This window comes from Eumetopias jubatus, unplaced genomic scaffold, assembly GCF_037043125.1.
Source record: "Eumetopias jubatus isolate StellerSeaLion01/CBP00866 unplaced genomic scaffold, mEumJub1_p1.0 scaffold_4, whole genome shotgun sequence".
In the NCBI taxonomy this organism is placed as follows: Eukaryota; Metazoa; Chordata; class Mammalia; order Carnivora; family Otariidae; genus Eumetopias; species Eumetopias jubatus.
In genome coordinates, this window is record NW_028274810.1 from 12561560 (window position 1) to 12584671 (window position 23112).

The 23112-nt window shown below is 35.0% G+C and overlaps 1 protein-coding gene across 1 annotated transcript in view; it reads left to right on the plus strand.

The window, feature by feature from the left end:
• The window catches only part of ST7L (suppression of tumorigenicity 7 like), a 58547-nt gene that overhangs the window by 13818 nt on the left and 21617 nt on the right, over positions 1–23112 (plus strand). The window contains exons 6-11 of the mRNA XM_028101941.2: positions 3340–3418; positions 11237–11391; positions 13131–13228; positions 13495–13609; positions 15272–15344; positions 16402–16504. Coding sequence (XP_027957742.2) covers positions 3340–3418; positions 11237–11391; positions 13131–13228; positions 13495–13609; positions 15272–15344; positions 16402–16504 — 623 coding nt within the window. The remainder of the gene's footprint in view (positions 1–3339; positions 3419–11236; positions 11392–13130; positions 13229–13494; positions 13610–15271; positions 15345–16401; positions 16505–23112) is intronic.

The window sequence follows — 23112 nt, forward strand, 5'->3', positions numbered from 1 at the left end:
TCTAAAGATTTTATTTATTTATTTATTTGACAGAGAACAAGTAGGCAGAGAGGCAGGGAGAGGGAGAAGCAGGCTCCCCACTGAGCAGGGAGCCCAATGCGGGGCTCGATCCCAGGACCCTGGGATCATGACCTGAGCCGAAGGCAGCTGCTTAACTGGCTGAGCCACCCAGGTGCCCCTATTATCCTTTACTAGTGCCCCCTTTGCCTTGTTGTGAGGGGACCTTCCCTTAGTAGCAACACATTCTTTGACAGTAAGAGGCGAGGGGTGCTGATGAGTGGAACTGATAAAAATTGTTATCACTCCCTCCCCTATAACATACTTGCATTCAGAGTATCCAGGGACTAGAATACTCTTATTTCTAAAGCCAAGCTTCACTATTAAGTAAAAGGAATACCTGTTGTAGGTGCCTTGACAAAAAAATGGCTTTCCCAAAACCCAAACTTTGAATTGTCCTTTGGGCACTTGGAGATTTTTACACTTTAGGGATTGCACCTTAGAAAGATTCAGGAGGGGTGAGAAGTAAGAGTTTTTTCTGTAAAGTAGAAGAAGGGAATATATCTTTTGGGGAGTGGGGAAGCAGATGTTGGGTAGGAAAGGGAAATCAGCATGATGCATAGACCAATCAGAGGAACATTCTTCAAGTAGTTCAGTTCTAGGAATGAGTCATATAATGTTGAGACTTTATAAATTGGTTTTCTTAAAACCACGCATGCTGTTTTGGTCCTTGCAAAGTTTCGTGTACTTCTAGAGGTATGCATAATCCCATGAAAATACCGAGTTCAAGGACAGACCCCATCAGTGAATTGATCCATTTTGATCTTTTCAGACACTCACATAAAGGTAATGATTTATATCTGTAATTTTATATTAAAAAATGTATACATATGTGTGGTGTTACAAATTTCTCTTGATGAATTGTCAGTTACTGAGTTAGTAGATTCTGTTCTCATCCTACTGATTTATTTATTTAAGGCAGAAAACAAACATATCTTCAGGGCCAGCCAGCGGTATTCTTTTTTCGTTTTGTTTTTTTTTTAAGATTTTATTTTTAAGTAATCTTTATACCCAACGTGGGGCTCGAATTCACAACCCTGAGCTCCAGAGTTTCATGCTCTACCAACTGAGCCATAGAGGCGCCCCAGTCAGCAGTGTTTTTGGAATAATTTGTTTTCATGGTATTTTCTCTTCAACACTTACGAATCAGGAGATTTAACATTTAAACCCAGATTTACACTTTTTAGAAGTTGGAAAATACGGCAAAACTGGACCTGTAAGTCCACCTTGTAATAATCAATTAGACCCAAGCTGTGACTCTCCTTTAGAGAGTGTGCATGCTTTTAGTTTACACATCTATGTTTTCTGCTTCGTCTTTATAGGCATCTACATTTATAACCCCTGATCTTGGGATTGACTGTTCTCTTTTCTGCTTGATAGCATATTGGAATATTATTTAACTTAAAAAAATAGATAAATTTGATTGAATTGCTGATTCTTTGTGTTGTTTTTTAAGCATATCAAGAGCTCTTAAAGAGGACAGTTGAGCAGCTCTTTCTGCCCACGGGTCCTGTCCCTGTGCTTTAATAAAACCACCTTTTTGCATTAAAAAAGAAAAGAGGACAGTTAAATACTAAATCAGCATTTTCCTTTTAATTATTCCTAAGCCTTGTTTTAGAAAGAAATATAAATTTTTCTTCTTGTACTTTATTTCCCCTTTCCCCTTTGACTTGGAACTGAATAAGTTGTGAGGATTAATCTTGAAAGTCTGGATAGAGCAGTTGAAAACTTAAGAATACGAATAAGAAAAAATGCTTAAAGGTGGATCAGATGACCTTAGTAAAAAAGAAAGAAGTGCAAAGAAGTTTCCATGTATTAAATTAGCAAAGATTGATACTACTCAGTGTTGCTAAGTAGGGATATAGTCACTCTCCTCCACTGCCTGAAAGAATGTAAATTAATACAGTCTTATTGAGAAGAGTTTGGCAGTTTATATCCAAAATCTTTTAAAAAATGCATACATTTTAATCAACGATTCCACTTCCAGAAAGGAAATATTGGGTCAGGCATACAAAGGTAGATGTTGAAAGATGGTTATTACAACATTTCTATAATTAGCAAAAAATTGGGTGTGACTTAATAATTTAAAGGAATTATTTCAATAAATTTTGACATATACTTAATAGACTAGAATACCAAATAGCTATTTAAAATGTTGATTAAGATTTCAGTATCCAAATTTGACTTGTCAGTTAAATCATGGAAGTTAAAGAAGAAAGCCCCATCATTAAAACTGGCAAGTTTAATATTATTCTTAATTTTTTGTAATATTTTAATGTTTCAGCAAAACCCTATTCTTTACCTGGTTATTATCAGATGGGTGCTGACTTGCATCAATTTGTCAAGTTCAGGAAGCATTAGCTGTCAGACAGCTGGTGACATGTTCGATATAAGAAATGTATTTTTGTAACACAAGTGAAATATATTGTCTTCTTTTCTAGGCCAAGACTAATATTTTGTTTCCAAAGGAAAACTCAAACATTTTCCACATTATTCTTTCTGGACAGTTGTAGGTTTTGTTCCAAAAGCAACATTCATAGATTCTCTATTTTTCTTATCAAACTTGAAATAGGCCAGATAGTTTCATGAATCTACTTTGTTTATTTGTTTGTTTAATTTTTAACAAACTTATTGTTTAGTATGAAATTTTATTTAGTATTTATTGGTATTAAATTTTCATTTTGGTAGAGTAATTGGTAGCAAAACTAATATTATTATTTTAGAGAGATCTTAATTCAGGCTTTTGTTGAATCTTGGTAGAGACATTTTCCATAAATGTACTAAATTCTAAATTAATTGCTTTTTCCACCCTTTTGTACAAAATGCAAATTCAAACATTCTTCCTGGATTGAATCATTGATTAGACAAAGACTTTGTTTTTAAGTGTTTTGTATATTTTTAACAGTTCCATAGGCCCTTTTCAAAGTGATAAAAGAACTAAAATATTTCATATTGATTATAATTTGATGTCACATAATTTTAGTATGCATTTAAAAATATAAATGTTCAGGTATAATAATGGTGTAATTAACTGGATTAAATACCTTATATATTGTACTTAAATCAGAGAAAGAATATATTTTTCTTATGTGTGATGCTTCCAAATTTAATTTAAATTTCTCATAAGATTAAGGTGAACTGACACCCCAATTTCTAGTTTCTTATGTTTAAGAACATGTTATTTAAATCTTTGTTTACTCTCCTAGCTCATTCTTCACACGTTTTGCATAAGATTATTTATGTTTACCATCTCATCTACTTTTTGAAATATTTTTCCTACAGTTATGCAGAAGGCATGGAGGGAAAGAAATCCTCCAGCTCGAATCAAAGCAGCCTATCAAGCTTTAGAATTAAACAATGAGTAAGTTTGAAATATATGGAAAGTAAGTTTGTTTTGAAGGAAACTCAGGCAAATGATTTCATGTTCTTATGTCTCTTCCTAAGACACTTGGAGTCATTAACAATCCCCTTCCTTTTTTTCTATACTAGAGACAAATTTTGCAGTGTTCACAGACATCTGTACTTTGCTTCTGAAATTACAAACCTATCAGTGCTTTTGAATAGAAATTATCCTAGAGATACTTTTTTAAATAGAGAATGTTGATCTAACTGGTGATAATTCTTGATAGTTAAAGAGTACTAAAATACTTATGCCACCTTTTTAAATTTTGTTTTTCATTTAAATCATTCATTTAAAGCATTCATTCAGTCCTGAGAACTTTACTTGCTAATGGGATTGGAGGCATGCAAAGAGGATTCAAAATAAGTAAAATGTAGCATTTATTTTTTATAGCTCTATCAGTTCTACATTTTGAAAAGGCAAAATGTAAAATCATAAGTTAACCTAATATTTAAGTGAAACAGATCAATAAGTATTAATCTGATACTAAATAAATGCCAAGAGTAAAATATGGCCTCAGTTGGGGTTAATCAAGGAATGCTTCCTGAATGATGTGAATTTAGTATTGTCCCCTGTATCCCTCAACAACCCCGCCCCCCAAGATATATTATCATTATTAAGAAGACCTTCCCAAGGTGGAGCAAAAATCAGTGTAGGGAACTCAAAAGCTGTCTATAGGAGATTCATTTTAGATACAAAGATACAAAGAAGTAGAAGGTAAAAGTATGGAAAAAGATATTCCATGCAAATGGTAACCAAAAGAGAGTTGCAGTAGCTACCCTATATCAGACAAAATACACTTCAAGACAAAAAAAATTTTTTTTAATTATTAGAGAGAGAGCAAGCAAGGGGAGGAAAAGAGGGAGAGGGACAAGCAGACTCTGTGCTGAGCATGGAGCCCAACACGGGACTCGATCCAAAACCCTGAGATCATGACCTGAGCTGAAATCAAGAGCCAGATGCTCATCCAACTGAGCCACCCAGACGCTCCAACAAAATTTTTATAAGATAATTACATTATATAATAATAAAAGAGGTTTAATTCATCAAGAAGATACAACAATTATAAACTTATATGCACTTAATAACAGAGACCCAAAATAATATGAAGCAAAAACTGACAGAATTGAAGGGAGGAATAGACAGTTGTTGGAAACTTCAACACCATTTCAATAATGGATAGAATAATTAGACAAAAGATACACAATGAAATGAAAGACTTGAACAACACTATAAACTAACTAGACCTAACAGACATCCTTATAGCATTCTATCCAACAATAGTAGAGTACATGTTCTTCTCAAGTGTACATGCAACATTCTCTAGGATATATCATATGTTAGATATAAAGAATTTTCAATAAATTTCAAAAGATTGAAATTATAGGGGCGCCTGGGTGGCTCAGTTGGTTAAGCGACTGCCTTCGGCTCAGGTCATGATCCTGGAGTCCCGGGATCGAGTCCCGCATCGGGCTCCCTGCTCAGCAGGGAGTCTGCTTCTCCCTCTGACCCTCTTCCCTCTCGTGCTCTCTATCTCTCATTCTCTCTCAAATAAATAAATAAAATCTTTAAAAAAAAAAAAGATTGAAATTATATAACGTACTTCAACCACAGTGGGATAAAATTAGAAATCAAAAATGCAAGGAGATTTGGAAATTTCACAATATTGGGATATGTGGAAGTTAGGCAAGAGTCTTAAACAACCAGTGAGTCAAAGAAGAAATTACAAAGAAAAGATAGAAAATACTTTGGGATGGATGAGTGAAAATGAAAGCACAACATACCAAAACTTAAGAGATACAGAGAAAGTGGAAACTGTAAACACAATACTAAAGAAAAACAGATCTCAAATCGATAAACTTTATACCTTGAGAAACCAGAAAATGAAGAGCCAACTAAACTACAAGCAGAAGGAAGGCAGTAACAAAGAATAGAGTGAGATAAACAAAATAGAGAATAGAAAAGCAATAGAATCAATGAAACCAAAGGTTGGTTTTTTAAAAGATCAACAAAATTGGGGCACCTGGGTGACTCAGTCGGTTAGGCGTCTGCCTTTGGCTCAGGTTATGCTCCCAGGGTCCTGGGATCAAGCCCCGTATTGGACTCCAGACTCAGTGGAAAGCCTGCTTCTCACTCTCCCTCCGCTGCTCCTCCTCCTTGTGTGCTCTTTCTCTCTGTCAAATAAATAAATAAAATCTTAAAAAAATAAAGATCAACAAAATTGACAAACTTTTAGCTAGACTGACCAATTAAAAAAGACAGAAGACTCAGATTACTGAAATTAAGAATGAAACCGGGAACATTACCTTACAGAAATTAAAAGCTGAATACAGTGAACAATTATGTGTTTATAAATTAGATAAATGGACACATTTCTAACAACACACTACCAAAACTGATTCAAGAAATAGAAAATCTGAGTAGACCTATAACAAGTGAAGAGGTGGAATCAGTAATTTAAAAACTTCCAAACAAAGAAAACCGAGGACTAGATCCCTTCACTGGCAATTGCTACCAAGAACTAGAAGAAGAATAAACACCAGTCCTTCTTAAACTCTTCAAAGAAATAGAAGGGAAGTAACTCTTCCTGACTCATCCTGTGAAGCCAATATTACCCTCATACCAAAACCAGACAAAGACATCACAAGAAACAAAAATTATAGACTAATATCCATTATGAATATAGATGCAAAAATTCTCAACAAAATACCTAGCACAGCATATCCAGCAGCATATTAGAAGAATTATACACCAGGAACAAGTGGTATTTGTCCCAAGAAGGCAAGGGTGGTTTAAAATATGAAAATCAGTCAATGTAAGATACCACATTAATAGAAAAAAGAATAAGAACCACATGGTCATCTCTGTTGATATAGAAAAGGTATTTGACAAAATCCTACACTACTTTATGATAAAAACACTAAGAAATAAAAAAGGCATAGAGGGAAACTTCCTCCAACTGATAAAGGACATCTGTGAAGAACCCACAGCTAACTACATATTTACAGATGAAAGACTGAAAGGTTTCTTTCTAAGATCAAGATAAGACAAGGACATCATTTCTCTACTTCTATTTAACCTTGTACTGGAAGTGCTAGCCAGTGCAATTAGGCAAGAAGCAGGAGGGAAAATGGCTTCCAAATCAGAAAGGAAAAAGTTAAAAAACTATCTTTATTCACAGATTATATGATCTTATACATAGAAAATCTCAAAAGAATCCACACAAAAACGTTACAGCTAGCAAAAGAGTTCAACAAAGTTATTGTCTACAGGACATATAGAAAACAAATAGGAAAATGGCAGAAACAAGTCCTTCCTTATATCTGTCATATATCTATACACTAGGAGTAGACAGTCTGAAAAAGATATTTATTTATTTATTTTAAAGGATTTATTTATTTGACAGAGAGAGACACAGCGAGAGAGGGAACACAAGCATGGGGAGTGGGAGAGGGAGAAGCAAACTTCCTGCTGAGCAGGGAGCCTGATGCGGGGCTTGATCCCAGGACTCTGGGATCATGACCTGAGCCGAAGGCAGACGCTTAACGACTGAGCCACCCAGGCGCCCCAGAAATTTATTTTTTTTAAAGATTTTATTTATTTATTAGAGAGTGGGGTGTGGGGAGAGTGAGAAGCAGACTCCCTACAGAGCAGGGAGCCCAATGTGGGGCTTGATCCCAGGACCCCAAGATCATGACCTGAGCTGAAGGTAGACGTTTAACTGACTGAGCCACCCAGGCACCCCTGAAAAAGAAATTTAAAAAACAATTCCATTTACAATAGCATCAAAAGTGTTAAAATAAAATCTTAAAAAAAAAATACTTAAAGATAAATTTAACCAAAGAGTGTAAGACTTGTACACTAAAAATGACAAAGTATTGTTGAAAAAGTTAAAGAATATCTAAATAAATGGAAAGACATCCCATGTTTATTAGTTGGAATACTTAACATTGTTAAGATGGCAGCGCTCCTCACGTTGATCTATAAATTCAGTCCAATTCCTATCAAAATTTCAATTGCTGTTGTTATGAAATGGACAAGCTGATTCTAAAATTCACATTGAATTACAAGAGTCCTCAAACAGCCAAAACAACCTTGAAAAAGAACAAAGTTGGAAAACTCACTTCCTGATTTCAAAGGTTACTATGAAGCTGCAGTAATTAAATCATAAAAACAGACATCTAGATTAATGGAATCAAGTTGAGTCCAGAAATAAACCCATGCATTTATGGTCAATTGATTTTTTTAAAAGATTTATTTATTTTAGAGAGAGAGAGAGTGAGTGAGAGAGTGAGAGAAGGGGCAGAGGGAGAGAAGCAGACTCCGCACTGAGTGGGGTTCCTGAAGCAGGGCTCGATCTCATGACCCTGAGATCATGACCTGAGCTGAAACCAAGAGTTGGGTGCCCAACCGACTGAGACATTCAGGAGCCCCTATGGTCAATTGATTTTTGACAAGGGTGCCAAGACCATTCAATGGAGAAAGAATAGTCTTCTCATTAAGTGATGGTGGGCAAATGGATAGCCACATACAAAAGCAGCCCTTAACTCATATCATGCACAATTAATTCAAAAAACAAAATAAAAGTTAATCTAAGACCTAAATTTAAGTGCCAAGACAGAGAAAGAAAACGTAGGGACAGATTTTTATGGCTGGATTTGGCAATGTTTTCTTAGATATGACACCAAAAGCACAAGCAACAACAAAGAAAAAATTAGATAAATTATACTTCATCAAAGTTAAAAGCTTTTGTGCATTGAAGGATACTATCAAGAAAGTGAAAAGGCAACCCACAGAATGAGAGAAAATATTTGCAAGCCATATTTGATAAGAGTCCAGTATCCAGAATATATCAAGAATTCTTATAACTCAGTTACAAAATGATAATCCAATTAAAAATGGATGAAGGATTTCAACAGACATTTCTTCAAAGAAGGATTCAAACAGACATTCATATAAATGACCAATAAGCACGTGAAAAGGTGCTCAGCATCATTCATAATTAGGGAAATGAAAATGAAAACAACAGTGACATGCCACTTCATAAGATGGGTATAACAAAAACAAAAACCTCCAGAAAATACCAAATGTTTGCAAAAATATGGAGAAATAAGAACCCTCATACATTGCAGAGGAATGTAAAATGGTATCACCACTGTGGAAAACAGTGCAGCAGCTCCTCAAAAAGATAAAATTAGAACTATTATATGACCCAGCAGTTCCACACCTAGGCATATACTGAAGAGTACTAAAAGCAGATGTTTACAGCAATATTATTATAGCCCCAAACTGGAACCAACTCAGATGTCCGTCAGCTGATGATGATTGGATAAACAGAATTGGTATATTTACACAGTGGAATATTAGTCATAAAAAGGAATGAAATACTGCTCCATGCTACATGAGTGAACCTTGTATATATATTACAAGTCCCTGAATGACATACTTTAAAATGGCTAATTTTATTATGTGAATTTTATGTTAATTAAAAAAAAACCAACCTTCCTAACAGATTCATTCAATACTCATAAAATTAATTTCTGTATTAACATCTCCATTAAAAATATTTTGAACTGGGGCACCTGGGTGGCTCAGTTGTTAAGCGTCTGCCTTCGGCTCAGGTCATGATCCCAGGGTCCTGGGATCGAGCCCCACATCGGCCTCCCTGCTCCACAGGAAGCCTGCTTCTCCCTCTCCCACTCCCCCTGCTTGTGTTCCCTCTCTCACTGTGTCTCTCTCTGTCAAATAAATGAATAAAATCTTATGTATATATTTTTTTGAACAAATACAGGAAAGCTCTCAGAGGAAAGAACCTTTTTATCATATAGCTAAACTGTAATTTAAAATATTTATATTTTGATTCTATTGCATCAATTTATACCCATCTAGATCTTTTAAAAATGTTTTTATTTTATTATTTAAGAACATTTGAATTGGGCTTAGAATCGCAGTTTGGGAGCCTAGTGTTTAAAGCAGCAATATATGTAATGTTTCAGAGAAATCTAATATATGTAATGGAGAAATCTGTTGGTTAGTGAAATTATTATATAGTTCAATTTAGTGTACTATTTGAAGGATGCTGAAATGGTCCGATTTGCATTTTCTGAATTCAAAATTTCCTCCTTGTCCCCAGCTGTTTGATAGCTACCTTGCCATCATTTTTTTATTATTTTTTTTAAAGATTTTTATTTATGAGAGAGAATCAGAGAGAGCACATGAGAGGGGGGAGGGTCAGAGGGAGAAGCAGACTCCCCGCCAAGCAGGGAGCCCGATGTGGGACTCGATCCAGGGACTCCAGGACCATGACCTGAGCCGAAGGCATTCGCCCAACCAGCTGAGCCACCCAGGTGCCCCTGCCATCATTTTTTTTTAAGATTTTATTTATTTATTTTTTTAGAGAGACAATGTGAATGGGGGGAGGGGCAGGCGGAGAGGGGGAGACAGAATCCCAAGCAGACTCCCTGCTGAGCGTAGAGCCCAATGCAGGGCTCGATTTCACACCCCTGAGATCATGACCTGAGCTGAAAACAAGAGTCCCAGGCACCGCCCCCCCGCCATCATTTTTGTTTCATGCCTGGTCTTATACTTTTGCCAACAATTTCTCTTCTCTTGTTTAAACACCGTTCAATAGAAATATAACATGAACCATATATGTAACTAAATTTTCTGGTAGCCAGATTTTAAAAGTAAAAAGAAATAGGTGAAATTAATTTAACGAATATATTTTATTTAGCTATATTCCATATATTAAAATATTATTTTAACATATAATTGATATATTTCTTAAACTATTAAAGGATTTTACCTTATTCTAAGTCTTCAAACTCCAGTGTGCACATTACACTGACATCACATCTCAATTTGGACTAGGCACGTTTCAGGTGTTCAATAACTACATGTAGCGAAGAACTTCAGTACTGGACAGTGCAAGCTTAGATAATCAGAATTAGGACATTGTCTCCAGAAGAACTAGGATATGGGTTTGCTGTTTCTGGGAATGGAAAGGAAACTTTTTGTTTCTCTTTTTTACCCCCAAACAAGTTAACTTACCTTATTATCCAGCTTTTGACATAACTGATACAAAGAGAAATCTTTGTGTTTTTGTGGGATGAAGAAAGGAAACTTGGAGTGACCCTGGGTGTGATGAGTAAGAGCAGCAGTGTAGGAAGAAAGACTAGAATTCAGACCAAGGAAGTTTTGCTGTAATATGATTGAGGCTAAGTCCAAGAGAGGATGGGGCAGCACGCAGAAGGAAGGCTCAGGGTTGGGAAAAAGGGATAGTCCTGGAATGATATATTCCAAAGTCAAATGTTAAAGGTGCCTAGTTGGCCATGGGACTTTCTTCTCAATCTTCACCCTCTCCCATACTTGCCCCTGTTAGGGGCATATTACAAAGTATATAGTAGCTAAGAGCAGGCATGACCCCTAGAGTATATAGTCCCTTGAACTACTTTTTAGGTAATTCTTTATAGATCTTATTTTCCACCCTTTCACAAAAGGAAAATATGAGACAAGCAGTTAGAGTATAGATAGAGAAGTAAAGCAGATAGAAAATAAAGTGAAGAAAAGTAGGAAAGGAGAAAAACTGTGGAAACACATAAAAAACATACCAATATACCCCTAATAAATTAGAATATTGAGTGAAGGTTTTTTTTCTTCTTCAAGAGATGGAAAGTGTAGGTAAAGGTAGGGAAATGTGATGCAGAACAAAGGGCATATCCAAGAGAAAATACTTCTTCACCATTTTACTTAAAATTGCCTTGCTTGCTTTCTTCATAGCTGCGCCACTGCATACGTTCTACTGGCTGAGGAAGAAGCGACAACTATTGTAGATGCTGAAAGATTATTTAAACAGGCACTCAAGGCAGGAGAAACAATTTACAGGCGGTCACAGCAGTGCCAGCACCAAAGTCCTCAGCATGAAGCTCAACTGAGTAAGCAAATTTGAACTGATTTTTACCTGTCTTTTATTTAGCTCCTGCAGTTGGCTCTTTTATCTTTAGGACACACAACAACAATAATGAAAACAACCCTTAATACTTAGAAGTTAGCTTCTTTTCATAAGAGATAACTAATCTATCTATTATGTCTACAAGCCAGCAAGACAAATAGGCATTAGCTAGAGAATGCTTGCGGAACGGAACAAATGTGCTTTGGTTATTGAGAGATGTGCTGCTTTGAGACTCAAGGTAATTCATTTCATGTGAGAATTGGGCTAGTCATTGGAGAAGCACAACTCAAAAATATCCAGGATTCAGGAGAGCCTTCTCGTAATGATAAGCAGCTATTACCTTTATCCTCACCCTTCCCCCCAAGCAGTAGTAGAAGTACATCATTTGGTGTGCCCTTCAGACTGTATGTACCTCCACACAGTGCCAGGAAGTAACCCCTTTAGTATAACATCAGCTCTACATGTGGCATCAATTCTTTCTTTCTTTGACTTTTCTCTATGATATGTTTGAGAACATATGGGCCAAAGCAACTGAGATTCTTTCCTTTCTTAGGGATGCTCTCTCGGTTACTATTGAGATACTTCCACCAAAGATGTTAGAATCTGTAGAAGCTGCTGCTTCCTGCTATTTTTCGTGGCCAGAGGGTTTTAGTTTAATGATTTTGGCAGATATTAGGCAATAAATTGAAATATGTTTACATAATGCATTATCTGCTAGCAGTTAAGTTCTAAATCTTTTGTTTGTAGAAATTAAAATTTGGATAATGTTTTCTCTCCAAACTAAATATTGATGTATACGGTATGTTTCCTTAATGTATGTTGTTACAGCACACAACTGTGGGAATATATAATTTTGCAGTCTGGAACTAATGAAACTACATCTGTGAAAAAGCCATGCCATTTGTCTTTGTATATCTCAAATATGATTCTGAGATAGTTACAGAAATATTTGTGAGCTCTTACTAGACAGAGTTTTATAGTTTGTTAATTACTAGCTGTTGAGCAAAAGTTCACACTAGCCATGGAGATTTTGTTTCGAACATCTTTTGTTTGTCAGTTCAAACAATAGAGAATATTAAAATAATAGATTGTTTATGCAGAAACCCAAAATAATAGGTCAGAATTAGTTTTTCCTATTAATGTGTATATTTCTTTTATGTTAATATTAAAATATAGTTGTCAAGTTTAAACTGATTAATTTATATGTAATGTATTCAGATTACTTAGAGGCAAAAGTAATTCTATATATATAGAGAGAGATTTTAAGCTTTTTTTTTTTGCTTTTTAAAGACTGAACTTTTATTTTTTTCTTTTTTCTTTTTTCATTTTTTATTGTTATGTTAATCACCATACATTACATCATTAGTTTTTGATGTAGTGTTCCATGATTCGTTGTTTGTGCATAACACCCAGTGCTCCACGCAGAATGTGCCCTCCTTAATACCCATCACCAGGCTAACCCGTCCCCCCACCCCCCAGATTTTAAGCTTTTACTATAAAAAACTTCAAACATATACAAAAATAGAACAGTATAATGAACCCCCATTCAATGTTAGTCACCCAAATTCAATAATCATTAATAGTCTTCCATTCTGACAGTTTAATTTTAATTGAAACTTCCAGGGTAAGCAAATAATTACTTACAGTTAATGGATAATATGTTAATGAAATAGTACTTCGTAATACAAAGTGATAGTTGTGTCATTTTTTTTTTTTAAATAGGAAGAGATACCAATGTGCTGGTATATATTAAAAGAAGATTAGCAATGTGTGCAAGAAAATTAGGAAGAATAAGAGAAGCAGTAAAAATAATGAGAGATGTAAGTAAGTTTGATGATTGGATGTTTATATTTCTTCCTTCAAAAACTGAAAATGTGGTTTAAGTTGCCAATTATTTTAATGTAAAATCATTGTTTTTTAATTGGTAGTTTTTATAACAAGCTATTTATTAATATACATGTACTTCTAAGGGTTGAGTCTCCACAGTTTTGTTAAGAAACTAAAGAATTTCTACTTTAATGAATCAGATTCAGCTCTATTGAGTTCCTTTGCTATAATTTTAATCTTTCTTCCTTTTAATGTACAGTTGATGAAAGAATTTCCTCCTCTTACCATGTTGAACATCCATGAGAATCTCCTAGAATCACTTTTAGAATTACAGGCCTATGCAGATGTTCAGGCAGTCCTAGCAAAATATGATGGTGAGTGATAATTGACTTAGTTGATAGCATGGTTAAAATATTTTTTTCAGTTATGTAATCATAAATGTGATCCTATTGTGGTATTTCTTTGATTTTCTCTTCCCATTCTTACTAGTCAGTATTTAGAATCCATGGATACAAGTTATAGTATTTTCTTTATCAAGACTTTTGGGAGCAAAAGCCTACAAGCAGGAACTTTTCTTCTGTAAAAATTTATTCATTTGTTTATTGAGTGAGGGGCTTGGAATACAATGGTGAAGAAGAAGACATGGACTTAGTCCTTGTAGGATTTCCAGTTTAGTAAAGGAACATACAGACAAATGAATAGTAGTTATATTGAAGCATAGTGTGTTAGGTGAGATAATTGGAAAAGTATGGGGTGCTATGGACATAGGATGGTACCTCATTTGTTTTGGAGTGTCAGAGACAGTTAACAGAAGTTGCTTTATGGTATGTATAAGAAATTCAGAATAACATTTTTACGATGCTTTTTGGTTACAAAGTATAATTTGTTACTTCATATGATCAGTATAATAATCTTGTGAGGTGGTAGGACAAGTTTGTTTACTCTTGTTAGAAAAAGGAAACTGGAGTTGAAGAAGGTTAAGTAATTGGGTAAGGTCCCAGCCAGTAAGTGTGGCAAGCTAACACTTAAATCCAGGTATTCCATTTCTTTGTTTACTAGTCTTCCAATAGTAAGAAGTCGATATATATTGGCTATTTTTATTATTATACTAAACAGTGCCAGTTCACCACAAATGGAGTTGGGAGAATTTTTAAGAAGCATGACCATTCTCCTCATTCTGAGTGAGGCATCAGCTTTTAACATCCAGATGAAAACATCCTAACTAGCATAATCTTGCTGGTCATATCTTTCACTATAACATATGTACAGGTCACATATTCACCGTTGTTCTGTTGTAAGTTCCTAGCCATTAGCTTGGGAATACCCATGACTTGGAAAGTTTGAAATGTGTCACACTTGGGAAGAGAAGTTTATTTCTTTTAAACATCTGGAATTCTTACAAGTGCATCACAATAGTGTAGGCTTATGGAGAAATTTGTGAGAAATTCTTTCCATGTGAATCTTATTGGGTGCGTGGCCTGCTTATGATACAGTGAATAAGCTTAGCAATCAAATACAAAAAATCAGATAGGACCTGATTTATTCAAAATAAAATAAAACTAACAACTTATGTATGCTTCTGTATTTTCAGCTGTTTTTATGATTCCCCAGTTTTTACCATTCTAGAATCCTGTAGAAGCTAAAAGCAAATTTATTTCTTTAGTTCTCGATTTGCTGGTGTAACTCTGGAATCTAAAACTTCGAGAGAGTTCACTAGTACTACTCTCCTGATAACATTATTTTGGGCATTCTTTAAGAAAGGATTGGTATAACTAACTATATTGTAATTCCTGATTCTTTTTTTTATTTTATAAAAAATCCTGTAAGACAATGTAGAAAATACAAAAACATTGGAAGAAGAAAAAATTAAAATCACGTGTTGTATTACCTGTATTTAACTTCTTTTAATATTTCTTTTTTTTTCCCCCTGAATCTTAGTTTTTATCTATTGAATTTGTACCAGGAATTATTCTTATTAAAAATTGTCTTAAGATATTTTTTGTGATTCTTACCTAAGTTGAAAATTACAATTACAGATATAAGCCTTCCAAAGTCAGCAGCAATCTGTTATACAGCAGCACTATTGAAGACAAGGACTGTTTCAGATAAGTAAGTATTGAAAACTAGAGTAATTCAGAAAGACTACTAAACTCAAGGCGGGTTTCCCCTGCTATCTGAAAGTTCACTTTATGCCACTTCACTTTTATAAAACACTTACATTAATACCTGTGTTTGCTAACTGAAAGAAATCCGAACAGGATGCTCACATTTATGAAATGGTAATTGCTTCTTCCCCCTTTACGCCATACCAGCTTAGGAAAGGTTTCTTAGGAACGCTCTACTTGCAGATCGCAGGGGAAAACTGTATTGTTTTTCACCACTGACTTTAAACAATGCTTTTTCCTCCCTATTTCCTTTTGAATAACCCTTGATCTCATGGGGCTTTGAGGCTTCTTACCAATGTAGTGAGCATGATTTTTAGAGCTAAATAAACCTGGATTCCAGTTCACAGTCTGCCGTATACCAGCTGTGGAACTTTGGGCACGTTAATCAGTTTGAGTCTCTTCCTTTCTGTAAAATGAGAATAATGATACTGTAGCATGGTTGTGTACGTGGAGTACATTGTAGCTATGATGATGATAAGGTGTGTGGTAGGGAAATAGTTTCATGCTGTCTGTTCTGAGATTATAATTCTACATTATTCTGTTTCCCTTGTCTTTTTGGCTGTCCTTAATGAATTTCTCTTTATTCCACAGATAAGATTTTCAGAAACCAAAGGGCAACCATTTTCTTTTGCCTTAAATTACTATGCCTCGATATGAATTAGAATGGAATATTCAGTCTGTTTCCTCTCAGTGAAAATTTTATAAGAATGTACCTCTATTTCATGAGATTCTCTGGATGTCCCTATGTAGCATTTCTTATTTTATCACCTTTCCCAGAACGTGCCAGTGGACTTCTGAGGGCTTTCACTACCTAAACTTGAAGATTTCCATTTCTTATGCTGCCCTTCTTTATATGTTGACCCAAGGGCTTTATTTCATGTTTAGTAGTTATTTGGCTTTATCTTTGGCTTTCACCAAAAACCCCTGCTTCAGGAAGTTAGATTATGATAAAAATCCATGGATTTTTATATTAATTTTTTCATGTTGTGGTTTTCTTACAGATTCTCTCCCGAAACAGCTTCCAGAAGAGGGCTAAGCACAGCAGAAATCAATGCTGTGGAAGCAATTCATAGAGCTGTGGAATTTAATCCTCATGTTCCAAAAGTGAGAAATTTTATGATGAAAATGCTACATTTATTTGAGTTTATCAAATTCATGAAAGTATGTAGACCAAAGTTTGGGTCTCTATAATTCTAGTCAGAATTATTTCAGTCTGTTATATATTGTTTTAAAGATTTATTTATTTATTTAAGAGAGAGAGCTCACATGAGCGTGCACGTTGGGCACAGTGGCAGAGGGAGAGGGAGAGAACCCCAAGCAGACTCCACACTGAGCACGGAGCCTGAGGCAGGGCTCGATCTCATGACGCTGAGATCACAACCTGAGCTGAAACCAAGAGTTGGACACTCAACCGACTGCACCACCCAGGCACCCCAAGTCTGTTAAATTTTGATACTTATTGACTGTAAAGGGAATCTTAAAGACATTCAGAGAGGTGAATAGTAGTAGTTCACTGTAGGCTTTGTAATTGCTGTCAAAATAAAATTTGAAATGTGTTCACTTAGCAGTTCCTTTTACTTTAGTTACAGAGAAGAAATAAAATGGCGTGGTCGTAATAAAAGATCATTCATTTTTCAGATCATTAAATCAAATTTCCCGTTACTGTAAAAGCTTTTTACATCTAGACAGATGCCTGCGTTTTGAACTAGGGCTAGATAGACAAAGACTGAAGACAAATAGATTAAAATAATCAATGATAGGAAACAGATGTGGAAGTTCCCAGAAAAAATGCCGAGTTGATGTTTATTTAGTCCCAGATAAAACTATACCCATCTCATTTGTCTTTATATTGTACACCCTGCAGACATACAGATTATTAGTTAATCTTCGTGTCTTGTCACCCAAGATTAAATTTTGGGTTTTAGAAGTAATGCTTCATGTTAAGAAGTATAGAATATTCAAGAATAGGTACCTTTATTACTAAATGTAATATAACTATTGATTCCAGTATAATGTGCGTTAATGGAATTTGGAAGCAAGTAAACATTAAAGAGATTAATCTCTAAAAGATTATCTCCAAGAAGTAGAAGTTATAAGTCTGTTAGAGTAAATATAGGTAGAATCAAGAAAATTACTGAACAGTCAACAAATATTCATACCATTCTCTTATTAACTGACACTGGTCCCATAAATTTAAATAAAAATTTTATTATGACTTATATTACACATACAGCAGTGTAAAAAGCAGAAATGTGCATCTTAGTGATTTATTATAAAGCAAATGAGAGGAAACTACTACTGAGGTCAAGAAACAATACTGCCAGTCCCCAGAAACCCACCTGCCTGCCCTTTCCCGGTTATACCTGTCCCTCCTGCCTAAAGGTAATCACTATTCTGACATTAATTATGTTCACTTTGTTTTTTTCCTATACTTTTGGTTTATACTTTTTATTGTTGGCTTTATAAAATAAGGAATGGTTTCTCTCTCTTTTTAAATTCTCTGGAGTAATTTATGTAAAATTAGAATTATTTCTGCCTTAAATGATCAGTAGAATTTGCTGATAAAGCTGTCTGATTCTGGAGTTTTCTTTTCTTTTTTTAAAGATTTTATTTTTTTTAAAGTATTCTCTATACCCAATGTGGGCTTGAACTTACAACCCTAAGATTAAGAGTCCCATGCTCTACCAGGTGAGCCAGCCAGACACTCCTGATTCTGGAGTTTTCTTTGTGAGAAGGATTTTCATTACAAATTTCATTTCATTAGTTTAATAGGTTAATTACAAGTTTAGTTTCTTTAGCTATTCCATGACATTCAAATTTGTTCTTGTGTTGGTTTTTGTTGTTATATTTTTCTAGGAATTTATTTCATCAAAATTTTGAAATTTATTGGCACAAAGATTTCATAAAATCCTTTTGTTATCTTGTTAATGTTTGCAGGATCAATTGTGATATCCACTGTTTAGTTCCTAACACTAGTTTTTTTTTATTTTCTTAACCAGATTCCCCAGGGATCTATCAATTTTATTAGTCTTTGCAAAGAACCAAGCTCTGGCTTTATCAATCTGCTCTACTATTTGTTTCCTGCTTCATTCATTTCTGCTCTTTATGGGCTTTTTTCAACTTTCTTTGGCTCTATTTTATTATTTTTTTATTTCCTATATCTTTTTATATAGGTACTTAAATTAACACATTATTTTCCAGACTTTCTTCGTTCTAAAATATTTGTTCAAGTCGGTAAACCTCTAAGTACAATGTTAACTGCATTGGATAGCAGTATTTTTTGTTTAATTTAATTCAACATATTTTCTAATTTCCATCTTGATTTCCTCTTTCTAAATATATCTTTAGAGATAAATTTATTCCATTTAGCTGTTTCTTAATTTCCAAACATGTGAAGATTATCTTTTTATCAGTGATTTCTAGCATAATTGCATTATGGCCAGAGAACATACTCTATGATTTCACTCCTTTGAAACATTTTTCAATTCTTTAATTTCTGTTTATTTTTCACATCTCCTGTGTTATTTATAGTTTGTGATTCTCTGCCAAAATTTAAAATATACTTTTTTATCTCTTTGAAAATAGTTTAAAGTAGTTATCTTAAAGTCTTTCTCTGATAATCCACATATCTGGAACTTCTGTCTGTTTCTATAATGTGTTTTTTTCTGCTGTTTTTCCTCTTGTCTTGTTTTCTCTTATGCCTGATTTTCTTTGACTACGTACCCGGTATTTTGATGTAAAAAAAATGTAGAAATAACTTGAAACCTCAGATAATAGTATCGTCCTTCAGAGAGGATTTTCTTTGCTCTTACATGCTTAGAAGAAGCAACCAGCAGGACAGAATCATCTTAATTCAATTTCAGGGACTGATATTTTCTGGTCTCCCCAGATGACTAGAAACTGGGCTGAAATCCATGAATGTCTGGGTTTATTTCTGGTTCACCCTTATTCCTAGGATGAAGCTTTTCTGGGTCCCAGTTTAATCCTGAGGATTTTACCAAGGCTCTCACTCTTAAAACACCAGGAACTCCTGACTTTTGTTCCTTTAACCTTATAAAACTGGCATAAAAAATGAACAGCCTCTTAGCCATCTGGTCCGGAATTGGCAAATGTTGCTTCTCTTATTGCTGCCTTCTTTGGACTGTGTGTTAATTCCTTACCCTTTGTTAATTCCCTGATGTATTTGATTAGGTTTTTAAAAATATTTTGTTGTTTGAGAGGGTTGATCTGAATTATCCAGTCTTCAATTACTGGAAGCAGAAGTTTGAAAATCCTTCTATATGAAATGCTCTGCTCTCTCATGCTGCAGAGTGGTTAAGAGAATGGATTCTGCAGCTACACTGCCGAGGTTTGAATTCTGGCTCCACTACTTCCTAGCTGTATGACCTGGAACAGGTTACTCAATTTCTCTGGACTTGAGTGACCTTGTGTATAAAATGGGGCTAATAATCCTTATTCCTTAGAGTTGTTATTAAGATTAAATGAGTTCATATTTTTAAAGTGCTTAGAAGAATGCCTGACACACAGTGAACATTTCAGAAGTGATTTTTATTGTTATTATCCAGGATAGGGTAGAAATCTGTTCCCCCTTGAGAAGGTAAGCAGCAGTTATTAATCAGAACTATTCAAATTAAATACATCCCTAAGGTGTCTAAAATTTTTTTTTAGTTCCCACTCAAAATAACAAAATCTGCACCCTGTAGTTGTGGACTTGTTTTCTGCTTCAAAAATGCTCTCATGCAAAGTGTATTCTCAGCAGTAACAATTCTGATAATGTGCATTGTGCATTTGTCTTCAAAACTACTGCTGGAGGCACTTGGGTGGAGGGAGGGTAGTAGAAATCCCAGGCATTGCCCTAATTAAATTAAATTGTTAGATAGAGGGGTGCCTGGGTGGCTCCGTCGTTAAGCGTCTGCCTTCGGTTCAGGTCATGATCTCAGGGTCCTGGGATCGAAACCCCGCATCAGGCTCCCTGCTCGGCAGGAGGCCTGCTTCTCCCTCTCCCACTCCCTCTGCTTGTGTTCCCTCTCTCGTTGTGTCTCTCTCTGGCAAATAAATAAATAAATAATCTTTAAAAGAAAATAAATAAACTGTTAGATAGATAAAATATATTAATCTCCAGATTGAATCTGCTCTAGATAGTCTATAATGCTTTTCGGGATCCTTTTTTTTTTTCCCCACTTTAAACACACGAGAAGTTAAAGAAGACCTAAATAAATGGAGATATGTACCATGTATGTGGATTAGAAGACAATATTGTTAAGACCACAGTTCTCCCCAAACTGATCTGTAGATTCAATCTAATTCCTATTAAAATCCTATCAGGCCTGTTTGTAGAAATTCACAAGCTCATCCTAAAATTGATAAGAAGATGCGAAGGACATAGAATAGCCAAAACAATTTTGAGAAAGAACAAAATTGGAAGTTACCCAAGTTTACCCAATTTCAAGACCTTTTTAAGCTATAGTAGTTAAAATAATATTGGCATAAATATTAAAATATAGATCAATAGAAGACAATAAATAAACCTGAAATAAACTCACTTCATGATGATTGATTTTCTTTTTTTTTTAAAGATTTTATTTATTTATTTGAGGGGCGGGGAGGGTCAGAGAGAGAAGCAGACTCCCCGCTAAGCAGGGAGCCTGATGCAGGACTTGATCTTGGGACTCCGGGATCATGACATGAGCCGAAGGCAGTTGCTTAACCAACTGAGCCACTCAGGCACCCCATCAATTGATTTTCAACAAGAATTCCAAGGCAACGGGTGCCAAGGATAGTCTTTTTTATGGGGCTGGAACAAATGGTGCTGGAACAATCAGTTATCTATATGGAGGAAAAAAAAAGAAAGAAGAACCCAGACCCTTCCTTCACACCATTTACAAAATTGAAGTCAATATGGAACATAGATCTAAACGTAAGAGGTAAAATTACAAAACTTAGAGAAGGAAACAGAAGAAAATCTTTGTGACCTTGGGTTAGGCAAAGATTTCTTCAAAAGCATGATCCATAAAAAAGTAGATAAATTGGACTCCTTAAAGTGTTTGCTCCTCAAAAGACGTCATTAAGAAAATGGAAAGCCAAAGACTAGGGAAAAATATTTGCAAATATACTGTTAAAGTTCCATATCCAGAACTTATAAAGAACTCTTACAGCTAAATAATAAGAGGACAAACAACTTAATTAAAAAGTAATTAGCGGGGTGCCTGGGGGGGCTCAGTGGTTAAGCGTCTGCCTTCGGCTCAGGTCATGATCCCAGAGTCCTGGGATTGAGCCCCGCATCGGACTCCCTGCTCCGCGGGAAGCCTGCTTCTCCCTCTTTCAATCCCCCTGCTTGTGTTCCCTCTCTCGCTGTATCTCTGTCAAATAAATAAAATCTTAAAAAAAAAAAAAGTGATTAGCAAAGGATTCAATAGTCACTTCACCAAAGAAGATATATGAATAGGTAATAAGCGCATGAGAAGATAGCATCATTAGTCATTGGGGAAATACAAATTAAAAGCACAATATGATATTACTTTATACCCACTCAAATGGCTATACTCAGACTGACAAAATCAAGCGTTGGCAAAATGTGGAGAAACAATACGTTGCTGCTGGGCATATAAATTAGTATAGCTACTTTGGAAACAATTTTGTAGTTAAACATATGCTGGCCTTATGACCCATCAATTTCAGTCCTAGATATCTACCCAAGAGCAATAAAAACTTATGTCCATACAGAGACTTGTATGCAAGTGTTCATAATAGTATTATTCACAATAGCCCAAAACTAGAAACAGTCCAGAAACAGGTGAGTGAACAAATAAATTGTAGTTATCTCCATACAATGGAACACTTCTTAGCACTAAAAAGGAATAAACTATAAGTACTTGTAACAACATAGATGGACCTCAAATACTTTATGCCAAGTGAAAGAAACCAGACACAAAAGACAACATATTATATGATTTCACTAATATGAAATTTCTCAAGCAGGGAAAACAATAGACACAAAAAGCAGACCAGGGGTTCCCTGGAGCTGGGGATGGGAGCATGGATTGATTGCAGACCAGCATGAGGGAGCTTTTTGTGGTGATGGTTGCACAACTGTATAAATTCATTAAAAATCATTGAACTGTATATTTAAAATGGTGAATTCTGTGATATGAAATACATATCTCAGTAAAACTGTAATATATAATTTAATATAAGTATATATTTAACTAGTATATAATGTGTATATACTTTAACATTTTTAAATCATTTCTATTTGTAGGTAGAAATTTAAGTATTTTCCCCCAGCTAAACATCAAAGCCAGTTGACAGTTCCACTCTATCAAAATATCTAGCTAAGTAGAATGGTGCTATAAGCCTTACAGTATTGTATGTGGATACACACTGTAGGCTGGGTATTTTTAAAGAGGATCATTATTAAGGTTTTTTGGAGAAAATTTAAGCTCCAACAACTTGGATAATATCCCACCTAAATAACATTGGCGTTATATGAACTGGAGAGCTCTGGTCTGTAAGGCCATTTTTGCTAGCGTTTTACAAGTGATGAAGTATGTACTGATTCAGATCCCCCCTCCACCAATTATGTTCTCTATCCCTGTCTTTGAGCTGGAGCCAAGCAAACATAAAGGGCTTTAGGAGTTTTCTTCCTCAGACTTCAACTGTGGGTTGTGATAGCTTATTTAACCTAATGAACAGTGACCTTTACATAAATAAAT